This window comes from Suillus fuscotomentosus (genome assembly GCF_016647785.1).
Source record: "Suillus fuscotomentosus strain FC203 chromosome Unknown F5891scaffold_36, whole genome shotgun sequence".
Taxonomy (NCBI): domain Eukaryota; kingdom Fungi; phylum Basidiomycota; class Agaricomycetes; order Boletales; family Suillaceae; genus Suillus; species Suillus fuscotomentosus.
This window is the reverse complement of record NW_024539548.1, coordinates 358,576-376,075: the sequence shown is the minus strand read 5'-3', so window position 1 is coordinate 376,075 and position 17,500 is coordinate 358,576. Positions and strand designations below refer to the sequence as shown.

At 47.9% G+C, this 17,500-nt stretch overlaps 6 protein-coding genes across 6 annotated transcripts; 1 reads left to right on the top strand and 5 right to left on the bottom strand.

Moving 5' to 3' along the window:
• Positions 1–868: 868 nt before the first annotated feature.
• F5891DRAFT_442293 (uncharacterized protein) lies at positions 869–2,263 on the bottom strand. The gene is made up of 6 exons (XM_041371851.1): positions 1,762–2,263; positions 1,672–1,704; positions 1,451–1,623; positions 1,320–1,402; positions 1,052–1,258; positions 869–995 (listed from the first exon to the last, which is right to left on the bottom strand). The coding sequence occupies exons 1-6, from the start codon at positions 1,903–1,905 to the stop codon at positions 952–954; spliced, it is 684 nt and encodes a 227-aa protein (XP_041224462.1). The 5' UTR covers positions 1,906–2,263; the 3' UTR covers positions 869–951.
• Positions 2,264–2,333: 70 nt separating this feature from the next.
• On the bottom strand, positions 2,334–3,483 carry F5891DRAFT_1041672 (uncharacterized protein). The gene is made up of 2 exons (XM_041362074.1): positions 3,086–3,483; positions 2,334–3,017 (listed from the first exon to the last, which is right to left on the bottom strand). Exons 1-2 carry the CDS (start codon positions 3,311–3,313, stop codon positions 2,622–2,624), a joined length of 624 nt encoding a protein of 207 aa, XP_041224461.1. The 5' UTR covers positions 3,314–3,483; the 3' UTR covers positions 2,334–2,621.
• Positions 3,484–4,868: 1,385 nt separating this feature from the next.
• F5891DRAFT_1111436 (uncharacterized protein) lies at positions 4,869–6,998 on the bottom strand. The gene is made up of 8 exons (XM_041363725.1): positions 6,709–6,998; positions 6,613–6,652; positions 6,344–6,566; positions 6,176–6,292; positions 6,019–6,122; positions 5,664–5,973; positions 5,441–5,609; positions 4,869–5,379 (listed from the first exon to the last, which is right to left on the bottom strand). The coding sequence occupies exons 1-8, from the start codon at positions 6,818–6,820 to the stop codon at positions 5,039–5,041; spliced, it is 1,416 nt and encodes a 471-aa protein (XP_041224460.1). The 5' UTR covers positions 6,821–6,998; the 3' UTR covers positions 4,869–5,038.
• Positions 6,999–8,196: 1,198 nt separating this feature from the next.
• Positions 8,197–9,312, bottom strand: F5891DRAFT_1041657 (uncharacterized protein). The gene is made up of 5 exons (XM_041362073.1): positions 9,044–9,312; positions 8,789–8,989; positions 8,643–8,741; positions 8,465–8,588; positions 8,197–8,414 (listed from the first exon to the last, which is right to left on the bottom strand). The coding sequence occupies exons 1-3, from the start codon at positions 9,254–9,256 to the stop codon at positions 8,643–8,645; spliced, it is 513 nt and encodes a 170-aa protein (XP_041224459.1). The 5' UTR covers positions 9,257–9,312; the 3' UTR covers positions 8,197–8,414; positions 8,465–8,588.
• A 3,499-nt stretch (positions 9,313–12,811) lies between these two features.
• F5891DRAFT_442131 (uncharacterized protein) lies at positions 12,812–14,348 on the top strand. Its single transcript, XM_041371850.1, has 5 exons — positions 12,812–13,463; positions 13,518–13,718; positions 13,771–13,861; positions 13,920–14,043; positions 14,092–14,348. Exons 1-5 carry the CDS (start codon positions 13,224–13,226, stop codon positions 14,108–14,110), a joined length of 675 nt encoding a protein of 224 aa, XP_041224458.1. The 5' UTR covers positions 12,812–13,223; the 3' UTR covers positions 14,111–14,348.
• An 845-nt stretch (positions 14,349–15,193) lies between these two features.
• Positions 15,194–15,896, bottom strand: F5891DRAFT_922627 (uncharacterized protein; the record flags this gene model as incomplete). Its single annotated transcript, XM_041373812.1, has 3 exons — positions 15,194–15,349; positions 15,411–15,645; positions 15,748–15,896. Coding segments are annotated over 3 exons (540 nt in total), but the record flags the coding sequence as incomplete, so codon positions are not given.
• Positions 15,897–17,500: the final 1,604 nt, after the last annotated feature.

Here is a 17,500-nt window from a genome sequence, read left to right as displayed (position 1 = left end):
CTTGCTCGAATGAGGACCGACACACTCACATTCTGCGAACGGTGGGCAACGTCTTGGATCAGCATGACTCTTGCTCAAACGAGGATCGACACACTCACTTCCTGCGAACGGTGGGCAACGTCTTGGATCAGCATGGCTCTTGCTCAAACGAGGATCGACATACTCACTTCCTGCGAACGGTAGGCAACGACTTGGATCAGCATGGCTTCTGCTCGAACGAGGATCGACACACTCACTCTCTGCGAACGGTGGGCAACGTCTTGGATCAGCATGGTTCTTGCTTGAACGAGGATCGACACACTCACTCCCTGCGAACGGTGGGCAACGACTTGGATCAGCATGACTCTTGTTCGAACAAGGATCGACACACTCACATTCTGCGAACAGTGGGCAACGGCTTGGATCAGCATGGCTCTTGCTCGAACTAGGATCGACACACTCACATTCTGCGAACGGTGGGCAACGACTTGGATCAGTATAGCTCTTGCTTGAACGAGGATCGACACACTCACCCACTGCGATGGGTGGGCAACGACTTGGATCAGCATGGCTCTTGCTCGAACGAGGATCGACACACTCACCCACTGCGATGGGTGGGCAACGACTTGGATCAGCATGAATCTTGCTCGAACGAAGATCGACACACGTACTACCTATAAGAAACATAAATTAGAGCGACCTTCAAACTTTCCGATAATCTTACCAAAATATGTGGAAACCAGTCACCTGATGCCCCTACCATCTGCTCATGATCCTCGGATGTCGTTATCTCAGCAAAGTCCAGACGTTTCATGAGTGATCTGGGCGATATCAGTCGCTAACGCTTGAGGCAGGTAATGAGATCATGGGTAGTTACTTCTCAACTGCATATTTCATGCAGATCTCCAAGTTGGTCTGCTGAGTCGAGACGAATAATTGCTGAAGCGCTTCATTATCCAGTGCTCCCGCCGTTTATTCGATGAGTGGCCCGCAATCTGCATCGTCTCTGTCTATGTCTAATAAATCAGCGTCAAAATGTATCAGACTCATAAGGCGACGATCAACAGCTTACTAGGGAGGCATATGTGGCATTTCGGAGGGCGTCGAATCTCCTTGGAGTGGTATAGAAACTTCAGTTGTGAGCCAATCGCAAATGATTCTTCTGCGTGCTTTGGCGCCCGTTCTTCAGCCTCCTCCATTGATGCTCCCTGCGATTTCAGCTCGGCATATGATTCGTCGTAGAGTGCATCAAATTTTGTGAACAGTACTATTACTGGAACTGAGGATTGTGATTCTGCGCATCAGTCGAATATCAACAACAGTCGGATGTGAAACCTTACTGCTTCCAGTATCGCATTGAGAGAAAAATTTGATTTCGCTTGAGGTGAACGACCTACTTGCCTCGTCCATGGGGATACAATACCTATGTTAATACCGTGAGGCCGCGTCGCGACTGATCAGCTACAATTACCAGATAGCGTGGAGTTGATCTCTTAATCTGGCTTCCTTAGAACGGTCTGCGATGAAAGCCTTCACCTGGTCAAATTCTGATTCACCGCCTGCTTCGAACCCGCGAGAATCGTGAAAGATGAAACCTGGATTGCTTTTAAACACCATTTCATTCTCGATGTTGTGCAATCCGCGCTGAGATCGTGTCAGTTCAGGTTACCATTCATTGAAAGTACACGGCACCTCTGTGGAAGCCATCAAGACTGTGGCATCAATCTGAAGTTCATCGCTCAGCCATCACTGCCATCCTCCTACTAGCACCGTGATGCCTACCTTTTTACCGGCGCTGTTATATATTTCTGGATTCTCTCGTGTGTTACAGACTCTCTGTAGGAGGGTGGTTTTTCCTGCATTGGCTCTTCCTATCACGAGGATTCGAAAGCGACCGATTCTGTTTCTTATCTGTGAAGGATCCATGGGGGAAGGTAAATGTAATAGAGACTCGGAAGCGTTCGTGTAGCCTTATAATCATTGCAGTGTGCGAACTCGGTAGATTCTGCCCGAGTTGAAAATGATCTAGATTCAGTGGGCAATGGGTATAGCAATTCCATGCCACATGAGGTATACACGAGGAGTCAGATGTCGATGTGATTTTGATCATCCGGAAGTGACGGAATATCTGTGTTGGGTCAGAAGGATCCGTAAGAGTGGGCAACGCGAAGACCGTCTAGGCTTATGCTAAGCGCCTGAGTACTAGCCACCGATCGAGGCAATCAGTAAGACTACGAGTCGTTGGCGCAAACCTGAATGTATTAAAACATGGTAAGAACGTAAGCTTTAGTGGGAACACGCGAAGAAGCTACCCTGCTAAACTTTATTTACGATGGTGTTGTATGTCACTTCCCTTTTAAACAAAGTCCCGAGTTTGACTCGTTTCTATCAAGATGATTTGTATATCGTCTGATAATACAATGAATGTAAATAAAATAAGAGCGTATATGATGAATACAGTGAAAAGAAATTGAAGTGGCCTCGGGAAAGACGATCGCCCAAGCGCTGAAGACCCAACACGCTTCATTTAACAATAAAAAGAGCCTCGGGGTGAAGGATAACGTCGGTAAACGTAAACATTACAGAGAATATGAAAATTTGTTCTTGGGTCAAGAGAGTCAAAGAAATATTGGCAAGGGCCCTTAAGCTTTGGAAGGGTGGATACCACCGAGCGCGAGTAGCGTCATGGCAATCGTAAACTGGATGAATGGAAAGATAAACTGCAGTGACTTCAGAAGTTTCATGAACCATGCAGGCATAGATGCCGGTATCTCGCGTAGACGTTGAACCTTGTACTTGGGGAGGCTGCGAGGGCCAAAAGGCGGGTGCTTCAGAGTGAGTGTGTGTTGGCGCATCAGGATCTTGCCCAAGATGATGAGGAACGCGACGCAGAAACTCAGTGAGCTGCCGACAAAGAAGAGTCCGCACGAGAGCTTATAACGTAGTGAAGGCGGTTGGGAATCGTGCGTAGGAACACCATCGTTGACAGGGGAATCTAGTGGTGACGCGTTGAACCAAACTGACCCGGTTATCAAAGCCTGGAGTTGACGAATAGAACCATGCATCATCAGAGGATGCAACAATACTGCTGACGATGTGAACTCACTGAGTACAGTGTCCAGTTGAGACCGACGATAAGTATCTCGAGAGCAGCTTCGTTGGAATTTAATATCTCTTCCTCTTCCGATTCTGGAATCAGTCCCTCGACCTTTTCCAAGTCTGTGAACTGCTGCTTTTCCATGTCGCAAGAAGGACTACACTTGAGAGCACTTCGAGTGGGGAAATCTTCAGAACGATGCGGCTGGAACAAACGGATAATGGGCTTGCCTGTCATTCATATCTGCTGGGCGTGCAGATCAATATTACTAGTGAGAAGACGCTCTCTGCGACGTAGATAGCGTTATATGTCTGCTTGACTGAAGAAAAGTAAAGTACAGGGTGCTGAGCAACTTGCAGTGCGACCTGGTCACCTATTATGCTGAGTGCACGCACAGCTTAGTAACACAGCACTTCCCAAAATAGTGTACTCATACCGCAAACATACTGCAGTTCTAGTGCATCAGCTTCCCAAATAAGTCCTTCCTATGAACTTTCCAAAGATACTCCGACACAGCAATACCTCGTGTAGTATTAAATCAACAACTTGAGTTCCCTTTTCAGAATTTTCGCATATACAGGAATCCTGTGGTATTTGCAGGAACACGTCGTGATCTATCATGCAAACACTGAAAATCACCGCATTTTACTGTAAGTCCAGCTTTCTCACCATCCACACTGACAACGACAACAACGATGCTTAACGAACGATGATCACAGTGCTATTGTCAACAGTCTTCCGGACATAGAGGAGACGAATGTTGTGCGAGAAGTTGGAGAGTTTAGTATTGTCCATGATCGGCCAAGGGAGGGACGAAACTGAACAGCAACTGGTATGGTATGGTCTTTTTCTACGCATATACACCATTTTATTCTTAGTTCATAGGATGGATATACTCGATAATCGACCTCATTCGACGGGGGCCATTTACTATCCTATCAAGGACTTCGATCCCTAGGACCCTATGTAGTGCACAAACCTGTGCCGTGCAACCGCCTGAAGACCGTAAAGGTGAGAGAGCATTTGTTTTCAAAACTCGATGCTCACCAGTAATGTTCTATCAGAGTACCCCTTGAGACTCGCCCCAACGTGGTATGCCAACATCAAGTTTATGTTCTGTGTTATTTGTCTTTTGTCAACGCTCATCATGATGAAAATTCACTAGGACTGTCGACGTTCGCCGTGCTCGAGCGTATCAACTGACAACCACTCATCCATATACTCGTGCTGTGGAATATAACGATGCACACCAACACCTATATCGCCCGGATCCCTGATGGACGACTCTGACAAGTTATCCCGCGGCTTGCCTCAGGTACTAGAAGAGGAGCCTCACTCACGAGCATCGCCCGCCTTGGACAGCCTTTCGATCGATCCATTTTTGCTAGCGCAGCAGCGCATCTGAGAATACAAGACGATCGCGTTGGACTATGAGATCATTGCACGAGTCAAAGACATGACTTTCGCTGACACACGGACGTCGGAAGCGTAGAGATACCATAGGTCCATGCTGATGCACGAAACGAGCCGGTATAGTTCAGTTATCGCTCGCAAGTATTGCGTTTGATGGTTCGCCGTGAACAGCCCTTTGGTGCATTTATATGAGTATGCTGGCGCAGGTTGGTCGCGAGCCTAAATTTATAGTGCACTATATCTCATCGACCAAATTCTTGTTTAGGTGTCCTGGTTGTTCGATTTTTCTTGATCAATCATTGCATGCATGTCGCATCCGATCGGATTCTTTGCTGATATTCCTGCTGTGGTTGGTATCAATGATTTGTGTTCTGATTCCTCTGATGAGTCCGTATCGTTGTCTTGCCTGTAATACAACAGATTCCAGAATACCGAGTACTGAATATGAGTATACATGAAAGTCATAATAGACGTTGTCTTTCAAGACGAAATGCAATGCCCCAAAGTACAAACTGCACACATGATACACATAGCTTATCGGTACAGATATCATGCAGCATCTGTTTTTGCTTTTTTTGATGGCGCAATCGTGGGGACAGCCTGACCACGAATACCAGTATCAGGACCGCCGTCAGGCTCAATGGCCCGTTTGCGCTTTTCTCCGCTTTGTTCCTCAGACACTGCAGCGGGTTGGCTTTTCTCGCCACTGCGACCTCCACCACGACCTCCACCACGACCACCGCCCCTGCCACCACGGCCTCCTCTACCCCGGCCCCCGCGTCCGCCTCCACGTCCGCCTCGTGACGAACCGCCTTTTTCCTGAGAACGCGAGAGAACTGACCGCGCAGCAAAGTTAGCACGATCGATTTGGAATCGTTTCTCTTCTTCCCCTGCGACACGTTAACAGGAGTAAGGCTCAGATCGTATGCAATACGGAGAGGGTGACAGTACCTTCTGGTATAGACCACTGGACTTCGTTAGAGTTCACTGTCTTCAGGTTGGTCTTTACGTAGTCGATCTCATCTTCCGTCAAGGGTTTGTCGAATCCGACGAGACCAAAGTCATCTCCCTTTGAGAATTGGATGTATGGTACCCGGGCGAAGCGTTCTCTCAAAGGAGTCTATCGATCCAAAAGTCAGAACCTCGACAGACGAAGTGAAAGCCACCAAATTACCTTCATCTCCGTAAAGTTAGCATCACCGCCACAGCCCGTGAACTTCATCGTCGCGCCCTTGATATATGGCACATCTTCACTCTTCACGCTGCCTCCATCTTCCTCCTGCACACGAATTTTAGACCCCATGAACTCGAGCCAGACTTCGGGGTTGGGTTTGTCTTTACCCCTCTGACCCTTCCCCTTCTTCTCGTTCTGCATCTCCTGGAACGCATTGAACCCCTTCCGGCTTGCGATGTTGTCCTTGCGCATATCGGCGGTCTTGCCAGTAAGACCCTTTTCTTTGATTTTCATATCGCAGTAGGCCTCCCTAGAGTCCATTAGAGAGAAAAACTCAGAAAGAGAAACAGCGTACTTGGACATAATCAGCAGCTCCTTGCCGTCCCAAGATGGTTTAGGATCAGCATTTAGGAATGCTTCCGCGGATTTCATTTCTGCAAATTCGACGAAGACTGATCCCTGCGAAAATATGAGCGCGTATGTTTTGTCTTGATTGAGTCTATGAAACATACCTTGAACTGCTTGTTCCCGTCTATACGACGCATCCTGACAGCATTCGTTTCTCCATACTGGTCGAAAAACTTTTCCAGCTTCTTTTGGAGATCGGAAGTCTCATCGCCAAACCCTTTCTACAGCGCATGCATGAGCAAATTTGTTGATGCCTTGATGATCTAGCTTACCGCGTAGACACTTCTCTCAAACTGACCCTTGGGTGGTTGGACCTCAGTGCGACGCCTCGCATTTTCCCCAGCTTCATCCACTTCCAGTTCCTCGCTTGTCCGTAAGGCCTTCACTATCCAATCATGGCCCTTCGACGCATACTCTCGCATGCGCTTGAACGAAGAGACGGTTTTGATGGGTACCCAGTGTTCGGCATTTGCGGTGTGGAGACTCCACATGAACCTGGATCATATCAGCCATGCACGCGGTGCATGATGATCATGCGCACTTATCGAATGGCAGGTTCGAGTCTGCAAAATAGAACTCGACTATGATATCGACGGTCATCCATCTGCAGAAAGATGATAGCAAAAAAAACGCGTACTCTGCTTGCGAGCGTCCTGCAGCTTCTCATCTTCATCTCCTTCGTGTATCGCCGCAGCCTCTTCAGCAGGCCGTTTTTCTTCAGCAGAGGCTGTTACAGGTTCCGTAGACATGGGTAATAAGCAACAAATAATTCAAGATAGAGGGTTAAACGTTATAAACAGATTTGACGGAGATGAGTCGAGTTCCGGTAAAGCAACTCGCTCGAAGTTGAAATATTGAGTGCTGAGTGTCCTCAACGCTGGCAAATAAGCCTGCTGATATATATGTGGCTGTACAATTGGAAATTGGGATGCAGGAGTAAATCAGAAAATAAAATCGGAGATTAGATAAGGTGGCATACTCATCCCGGCAAAGTTTCACCTATCGTTGATTCATATCCGAACCTCGGAAAACAAATGACTCTGCGATATGTGCAGCAGCCCGGATAGCCAGAATCGACGATAACCTTCGCTGCTTCAACATCGCACATGTAACCTCACAGGACGCTCCCGTTTGGTTTGGAGATCCTAGTCTGCCCCAGCTATATATCTTCATCAGGTGCCAATCAAGAATGTCCCACAAACGGAATAGAACGACAATCTTGAGAGTCGCGATGATGATTCCGCCCGTATGTCAGCAGCACATATATGTTTGTTGACTATCTTTTTCGCTTGCTTGATAAAATCGCTCTCTTTACTCTGAGATGCGCAGAACCATCTCTTCTATGGGAGGCACACATCGTACGTTCAGGCCCATAATTGTATAATCAATCACGACATGGGCACAGTCATATAACTTATACGAGGGTACTTGGATAGGTTGATCCCGAGTCAAGACTCAAGGCTCACTCGCTGCATTTCCGAAAATACAATGGCAAACGCCTGCAGATGAGTCGCAGCAGCGTAAAGGCTATTCCCATTACGTTGGCAGCCATTCTACGATTGCGCCCACATCCTACAAGATCACCATCACCCAAGACGACGTTGAAGCTGTGGAGACCGGTCAACGTCCTGTAAATCCCACCATTGGGCATGAGATATAGAGCTATCTCGACCGATTTCACTGATGTTTGAACTACAAGGCTATTCCCCCAATGTAGAAAATGGCTTTGGCATTTTCCGTCTCATCTAATCAAGCTTTTGTGAAAATTCATGCATCATGCATCATGACTTGATTGTTCTCATTTCTACTTCTTTACATTCTGACTTACGATGTGACGTCGTAACTCTAAAGTAGAATGACCGATCGATCCCTCACAGTAATCCGCATCCCCGCCCAACATACATCCACAACCCCCACACAACCTGCAATACCCATAACAAAACCGGCAGCATAATAAAATTCGTGACCTCACGGTCGTCACTCCCAGAATACATGTTGAAGCGGGAGGAAGAGCGCAACCTGTAGGTGGAGGTGTGTGGTGATGATGGGGTGTCGGAGGTCTAGGGCCAACGTACTTTGCTGTGTGGACAGTTCGCATGGGCGATCAGGAGGTGGTGTGGCATATCTATACATAGATGGACTCGGATACTAGGCTAAGGAGACATGGTAAGAAAGCGATGCTGCCACTCCACGGACCGATACGTACTACAACCCGAAGCATCCAAACCCTGAGTGGTCTATAACAATTATCACGCCCAGTCATCCCTGTCAGAGCCGAAGACATGCAGCACCTATACTAGCATGATGCTTGTGTCGACAAGGTTTTTTTGATCTTCGACCCGCCTGTAAGGTATATTAGACTGGCGAATCCAACAAGAGTGCTACCAGGTTACTTTTCGCCTACAACGCTGAAAACGTAGAGAGTAAGGCCTCCGTTTGAAAGGAAGGCCAAACAAGCCAAGATGGTTATGACGTTTACAACACTATTGTCAGACCAGAAGCAGGCGATAAAGATAGCTGCACCAAAGCAAACGCCATACTCGTCAGCAGATCTAAATAACATCTAGTGCCTTACTCATACACAAACAAAAAGCAAGTAGCGATTGACAGACAGACTGAGGGGTATGCCAACCATAGTGGTAGCGCGATGACTTGGTGTCGTTGCATGCGCTGTGCCGTGTGTCAGATTGTGAGCCAACCCAGACAAACAGACTTACTTTGAGGGAGTCCATGTCTTTGTGAGCGGTGCTAGTTTCATAGATAACAAGCACAGCAGATCCGGATATCACGCTGAGCAATGCAGCACCAAATGAAACCATGGCGAAGATGTACGAGATTGAGGAGTTATAAGCCATCAAATGTTTGATAGGAGGCACAGACGACAGGAATAGAGTAGTAGTTGCGAGTACGAGCCCAGCCTGAAGTCCAGTTATTGAACGCTAGCCATAAAAATCGGATCATATCAAACATACAGTGATATTTGTGTTCTCAAATCGATTGACCATTATTGAGACATGGTCCTTCCATTCTTTGCTCCCTGTATTTTTCCAATGGTCGAGAGACTCCCGAGAGACCGCAATAACACACAAGATTTTGAACGCCAGCCTCAGGATAGGATTGTTGGGAGTTCGATAGCCGTTTTCAAGGACTTGAGGGGAGGAGTTTACAGGAATGGACGTCGTCATGGCGGGAATGACTCGAGCTGCTTTGAAAGCTGGCATCCAGAAGAGGGCACTTATAACGTTTATGCACAATGTACCATTCACGCAGACCAGAAGCAAACGACCTAGACCAGAACACTAGATCACAGCGTGCAAAACTGGTGTTCAGAAAGGTCGCGAGAATGGGCCGCCGCGGAATGTTGCCGCATGACTGCCACGGGGAGACGGGCCTGGTTGACTCGTGAATGAAATTCTGATGATAGTTTACGTAACGTTTAGGCCTTTAGAGCCAGTTCGTCTACCAGATGTTGACGAACATTTGGCAAAACAACCTGCGCAGATTGTCGGCTTGGGCCGACGGAGATTCGGAACTTGAATATGCTATCTAGCCGCATCGTAGGTACAATGTATGCCCTTGACAATGGATGCTCTACCAGCCGTCCCTGCTCCCATGGATCTTCGATTGGATGTCCCGCTATTCATGCCCCATCGTCCTGAAGTCCAGCAACGTCTCATACGATCCACGATCCTTTTGATCAGCATCTTGATTAGCGCTACCACTAGTATATTACATTCAATCTATCCAAAAGATCCTGAGCCATACCACACGTCTGCTCTATCGGGAGAAGAGTGGGTCATAGAACTATTAACTGGTCACCCCGCGCGAATACGATGCGAGCTTGGCGTGCATGCGCATGTCTTCGGGGAGCTCATATCGGAGATGCGTACCCTTGGGCACACGGACTCCAAGTTCGTCTCGCTAGAGGAACAGCTAGCAATTTTCCTCTACACGGTAGTCACGGGCTTGCCCATCAGACACACTGGTGAAAGATTTCAACGCTCCAACGAGACTATATCTTGGTGAGGGTGATATTTTTAATTGTGCACTATATCTCATTGTACATAGTTATTTTCGTAGGATGCTCAATATATTTTCGTCCCCCCCCTTCTATTCAAAATATGTTCACTTGCCGGATGCATCTATCCCACGCAAAATTCGCCAGAACCCCAAGTTCTGGCCGTTTTTCAAGGATACTGTTGGGGCTATTGACGGAAGCCATATTCACGCATCGCCTCGTGCGTTTGAACGCGGGCCTTATCGTAATCGCAAGGGGTTTGTATCTCAAAACTGTCTTTTTGCTTGTGACTTCGAGATGAACTTTACATATGCACTTACTGGCTGGGAAGGGTCGGCCATGGATGCCCGCATCTATGAGGATGCCCGTGCTCATGACCTTCACTTACCTGCAGGAAAATATTTTCTTGCAGATGCTGGCTTTCCTCTACGGCCGGAGTTACTCGTACCATATCGTGGTGTCCGCTACCACCTTGCGGAATGGGGCCACGCGAGCGTAAGGTGAGTTTACAAACATTTATTTTTTCAGCCACCAGAGTGTACTAATTTTTGCCTACAGACCAGCTAACAAAAAGGAACTATTCAACTTGCGTCATGCGTCAGCACGCAATGTCATCGAACAAATCTTTGGTGTCTTGAAAAGGCGCTTCTGCATTCTCCTTCTATCGCCGTCGTATTCAATGGTGGTTCAGGCACAGATCCCCACTGCTTTGTGCAGCATACACAACTTTATCCGTTTCCATGACCCTACCGAGGGCGCCATCCCTGTTGATGCAGACAACGACGCTGGTGATTTGCACACCGGAAACTGGGAGCAACCGGCAGTAGCAGATGACCATCAACTCGCTGATGCAGATGTTCACACATCTCGTGATCGCATCGCAGAACAGATGTGGTTAGATTATCAGCGGGTTTTGCGAGAAAGAAGTGTTCTCGAAGGTGATTCAGACAGTGATCTATCAGACCAGGCTTTATCAGAGGATGAGGATGGGCTGGGGCGGTTCTAGTCTTAGAATAGGTGACATTGAGCACATGTAACTGGCACTTGCACGAAAACGATTACATTGATATGAGAGCAGGAGTGGTATGAGAACAGTACATGATATAGTAACTACATGTTAGTATGAGTATGAGGCAAGTTACAACACAACACGAGTGGTACATGATACCTATACCTCCGCCATGAGCAAAGTGATATATAACGAACGTGTCTCAAAGTCCCCGTCGAGCGAAATGTAAGCGGCAAGAGAATTCTCATTTCCCTGACGGCTGAAGATCTGCATCAACTTTGCTCTCTCCATGACCGACAGATGTCCATCTTGGATACGCATAATCTCCAAGGCGCGGGTCATGCTGTTCGTGCTGGAGTTCAAGGTAAGCGACGGCGCAGAAGGTGTAGATGGGGAAGCCGTCAATGACTTCTCCAGAACGTCAGTCAAGCGGTTGATTGCACCCTGCATACCCACGACAGCGACTGCAGGGGTGATCTTTGCTGCCCTGGCGGCACTGCTCATGAGTTCCTGAGCAGTCTGCTTGGTCACACGGGCCTTCTTTATGGCTGGCTGCGCAGACGACACCAGAGTCGCAGAAAGCGGGAGGGATGCCGGCGGTGGCGGGAGGGATGACGGCGGTGGCGGGAGGGATGACAGCAGGGGGCTGTCATCATAGAAAGTAGTTGGTGGAGCACCCGTGGAGGTGTAAGATGTCACTTCAGCGGAATCGAGTAGAAGAGTGTCGGTGCGCAGGCGCTTGTTGCCAGAGGACTGAGAGGTTGTAGTAACACCGGTAAGAGGAGGTACACGGACTACTTGCGGGGTGATTTGCGGGGTGGTGCTGATGTTCCCCATAGGATCCATGCTGGCAGCTGTCGGAATAATAGGCCCTTCGGCCTCAAGATCTTCGTCCTCAAGTTCTTCGGCCTCGGGTGCATTGGCTGATGAGGTGGGGGGTGGACCCGCGGAGGTAGGGTGGAAGGCATAACTTCCACGAGCACTGCTGTTCGTCCCCAAGATCTCCAGCATCTTGTCATAGAATACCCAGCCCTTGTTCCGGAAGGGACGCATTGACGAATGAGACTAATATCATCAGTCTGTATACAAGACACATACGAGCATGATAGTGTACCTGTGGCTCAACATAGGCCTTCCACACAACTCCCGCATCTGTACCTTCAATCGATGCTCCTGTGTCCTTGTCCCAGTGACAACCTGATTGGTTGCAGTATGTCTCAATGCCACTGAATGATTTTTTGAGCTAAAAACAAACATCAGTTCATGATAGATTAAGATCAAGATAACATATTACCGAGGTCCACTTAGTCTTGACCTTCTTCCCAGTCTTCAGTGCCCCCACTGATTCGAGTGTTTCATCGGCATTCAGGAGAACTGCCGCTTTGTTGTAAGTTTCCTGTGGAAAGTTTCCTCCGTCGCCACCCTGTGCACGATTAAGGACGAGGTAGTCAAGTAGTGCGTGAATCTCGAGGTCATTCCAATGGGCCTTGTCGGCAAACTGAACTGGTTGGGCCATGAGAACACTGGTATAATGGGCACAGATGGCAGTAATAGTGACCACCCAAGCACAGATCTGTGTACGACGTTGATTGTCAAAGGAATACAAATTCATGATGATGTACAGGTGCAAGGTGAAGCAAGGTTCAAATTTCGGACTCCGACTCTCGGGACGGCCCAAGCCGACAATCTGCGCAGGTTGTTTTGCCAAATGTTCGTCAACATCTGGTAGACGAACTGGCTCTTAGGAGTTGCGCGCAAACCTACGGGGCCAGTCTTCCTGAGCGCTTACCACCTTGCTTGCAAAGTCACCGGTACCGCGTACTATAGTGACTGGATCGGCAAAACCCGATAGGGGACCGTGGGAACTAGAGGAAAGTGCGAAAGCGGTGATATTGCAGACTTAGCGCTCAAGCGAGGTTCTCATTGGTGGAAGCTCAGCGCTCAGCGCTCATGTGCATTGTCATGCACTCAGCATGGTCACTGATCCTGCAGATCGGTTTCCCGATGCATTATTGCAAGCATTGCTATCGAATGTGGAACCACGAACATGTGTAAGTATAATTGAAGGGTCATCCTGTACGTCCATTCAATAACATCTCAACCTCACAACTTGAACACTCACGTTATGAGCTCTACCATCGATGAAACGATGTTTAATGATACTTCTTCTAATAGCAGCTCAACCTCTCAAGTCCTGAGAAACTTCCCGCTTCCCACTCATCCCATTCTGAATTCAGCGTTCAGAATCATGTGCGTTGTTGCAGTCTCTCGGATGTCCCTCGAACACTGGAGAGACACGCATAACGAAGAATGGAAGGAGCATGTCTCAGTGATGGTTAATCGTTTCCAGAACTCAAACGTCACTGTGTGTTTGATGCGATCTGGTCGTTATCACTAACATTAAACAATTGGAATTTAGGCTGGGCTGGTACTCGCAACTACTGCTTTGCTCCTCACAACAAATTCTCCTGTAACTAGCTTGATGGTTTTTGACACTGCAGCTTCCTATGTCTTCGCCATGATTTCATTTAGTGCTGCATTTCTCAGTGTAATATCGGGAGCTGCGGTCGTGGTCATCTATGAAACTAGCACTGTTCATAAAGACATGGAACACCTCAGAGTGAGCTCTGTTTATTTACATAGGGTGTTGCATGGTCTGACGCTTGCTGCAGGACATGTCACGATGCCAAATTATCTGCCTGCTGTTGTGGTTGGGGTACCCCTCGATTTGTCTGGCAGTCGCCACTTGCTGTTTGTTTGTGTGTAAGTGAGTTAGCAGAAGTGTTCCTGTTGATGATGCATGAGATTTTCTTTGGTGCAGCTCTCTTTATCGCTTGCTTCTGCTCTGGAAATGTGCTCGTTCAAGTCATAACAGCCATAGGTTGTTCGGCCTTCGTTCTCAATGGAATCCTTACGCTCCACGTTTTCAATTGTGTGCACGAACCGTAAGTGAATAACACCCTTGTTTCGACCTATCTCAATTCGTTTTTTAGGGATGCCGCAAAACCCTAGATGTAGTAAAAACTGGTTACGAGTCTACAAAAACCCGCTGACGGCCCGGGTAGAATGTGTTCTGCGTGCATTGAAGATGTATGATGACTTCCGGGTCTGGTGTAGATCAAGGTTTGGATGACACTGCTAGTACGATATATTAGCTAGTAGACTTGCAACGGGATCGTCTTTTGCCATTGGCTTAGTTTCAGTATGCGCCAATAGATGGGCACACGTTATGAATCCAATCACACTACAGTACTAGACTTAGGGTTTGTTTGACTTGCTCTGCTTCCCATTCTCGGACCCTACACATGCGACTTGTGGGATTTCCTTCGGTACAGCTCTTATCGCTTTACGAATATATCCTTATGATGCCACCTTGGGGATCTTTTCCCTTGAGACACTCATATTCGTGGGCAGGCCACGGTAGGTTTAGCAAGGGGTCTCCCCCAGGGCAAATCCTTAAGGAGACGCCAGCACTGCGCCTGCCAGCCCACCACCGACGGCCAAGATTAATATTGATTAACATTAACTATACATGGAAGGACAGGATTTGCCCAAGGTCGGACGCCGCCACTGGTGGCAAGCCCCTCCAAGCGGATATGCATACTAGAACTTCCCGCGTATTGGATGGTGCGTTCAGAAGATCCACGAGAGATCAACATGCACAGTCGATCGACGTTCTCCGCGACTTCGTGTTCTATATCATCCCTGCCACATTTGTCACGGCGACTTGCTATTGATCGTCGGGTAATCGCGAAATTTTGTTCACCCCTCAGGCTGCAGCCGATGAGGTGCGTGGTTACCGACCCTTACTGTAGTACGTTCATAGGAACTGTTCCGCCCCTTTTATGTTCCCAGACAAATGATCCGTCCAGGGCCAGGGAAGTGAAACCCACTAGAACGCACACCATGCGCATGACCATATCCGCTCTTCAGCTTCTAGTACTAGATCCAATCACTTTCACATTTCAAAAATAATGCTCAAGTCAGGCCCCCTCGCGCGTCAGCAGACAAGGAGCAAAAAACGCACGTTCGGAAACGATGTGTCCTCAATTATACCAAATATCCAAAATCGACTGGGCCCTGGAGCTCTTTAATACCCTTCACATTCTCATTCCTATCAATCTGCTCATTCAGATGCTTCAAATAAAGATGCATCCCACCGAGCATGGTTGTGGAAATCCCAATTGCTGCAATGCTGATGGCATAGGAATAACGATATGTTGGGCCGCCCCATTTCGACGGCCATGCATACTTATTAGAGAAGCGCAGTTGTGGATAATCACCAAGAGCGAGAAATCGGTGACAATGTTACGCACGGTCCAACAATATTGCCTATCTGCCCTATTGTGTTAATCAAAGCAATAGCGACGGCTCGCTTCGCAGGTTCTCTGGCGAAAGTGTTGTCGACCCACCCCCAGAGCAACAGATATCCAGCGATGAGCGGAGGCATCAGGAACCTGTGTGTCTCTGAGTACAACAAGTAACGCTTCATGAGTAGGGGCTTAATTACAACGAAACATAGCTCGCAGCTTTGGCGGCCGGCCCCCCTTTGTTCATCGTAAAGATCGATGTGATGAATGCAACTGAGGGTGCCGAGTGCATTGGAGGCAGCAGAGTATTTGTAACGCCTCTGCTTCTTGTCAGAGTACCTGATCCCCATGAGATGCGATTTCCGATAAAAATGGTTGACAGACCGTGTAAGAGCAAATGTCACTATAGTCGCGAAGGCCCACGGAGGATCGCAGAGTAGCAACGTTGTAGTCGTGTCATATCCCAGTGTTGCGCATAGCGTCGGGAAGTCAGGCTATACTGCCATTATGATAGCACTGCCAGTACCAGGTACTTGCAATGCGTTCAATATTGCTGATCGATCAGCGCCTCCTGCATGCCTGCCAGCGTGCAGCTGCCATTGGAAAACCGCATTCGCACTCTGCCTTAAGTCTACCTTATCATCATGTCGTGCACATTCCTCATCGACATCCTGCACACATGTAAACGAAGCCAACCGTCCTTGAAATAATTCGACTGATCGTATCACTGACTCGGTCTGCGAAAATTTGTAGCACCTAGCACCAGCCAATAGCTTCGCGAGCGGCCTGTGGACATCGTATAACAATACGGCAAGGTTTAAGGTGAGGCGAGCCTTACTACTGGCACTCCAGCGTCGACGAGGGCCATCAGGCTGAGGAGAACAATGGAAACGCTAGAGGCGGGTAATCATGATAGTCAATCAATCTTACTTGTATAGAGGTCGTTGGCAACATAATTGCTGACGCTTTTATACTCCATAGAAGAAGGCATAGAGTCACATTTCGGATCCATGACGGTATTGGCAGAATTGACTCGAAACAGTTTAATTGCATTCCTGTCCGCGGGAGTTAGTCGTCATACGTGGTGTTGTAATAGAGCTGGGCCCTAAGGCCTCGAGAACTTGAAATTGTCTCGTGGCACATAAGCAGAGTGTTGTTGATCGTTCGTGTTCATCAACTCTAACATAGATTCAGCTAAAGCACTGAAGCCTGATTGCTTGTAAGGCATTTCTGAGGCGCTGTGAACGATCATTTGCAGCTTCGCGATGTGCTACCTGGCATTTGCCTTTCGACAACGAACTTTGCTCGCTCTGCTGCAACCTCGGTGTCGGTAAGTCGACGGACTATGTGCCCAACATGTTGTATCAGAGGTTGATAATTTGGAGTAGAGATATGTAACATGAGATGCCTTGCATTTGATAGACTCGAGTCATGCCGGTGAGGAAAATAAAGTGCTAGCCAAGCACTAATCGACTAAGCATTCGTCTGGCTTGCTCGTTACTTGCCAGGAGGAACGAGGGAAGCAGACAAACCAAAGGAAAGCGGAGAGGAAGGATGAATTGAGAGGAGTCAAGCTGAAAATTTGAAATGAATTCAAACTGACTGCGCACCGAGGACCGCCACGCCGATGATGCCGAGACCGTCTATCATTTCATCATATCATGACCGGACTTACCGGTTACAGCGTACGTTACTATTACGGAAAAAGCATATCAGAATGGACCTTCCTGTCTACCTTTGAAGAGTCTACTATGGGTTACGGTTTATTCGTTACGGTCCGCTATTTCGTGAGTCACCCTCATGTCACGAATAGTAACGGACAATCACACTGGCCGAATTTACAGTCCGCTCGGCACATGCGATTCGTGAATTTCAACGATAATTGATTAGGACTCGGAGGCTACTTAGTAGTAAATATGTGAGCTACAGTATGTACGGAGAGCTAAATGCAAGTTATTAACGATGTGTAAAATTTTGCTGAGGGAATGTATGAAGATGTGCCAGTGGGTATTGATACATAGATGGATTGTGAACTTGAAGTTCGTGACTTTGTGCCAGATGTGGAGGTTGAGCGCACATGAAACGCACTATT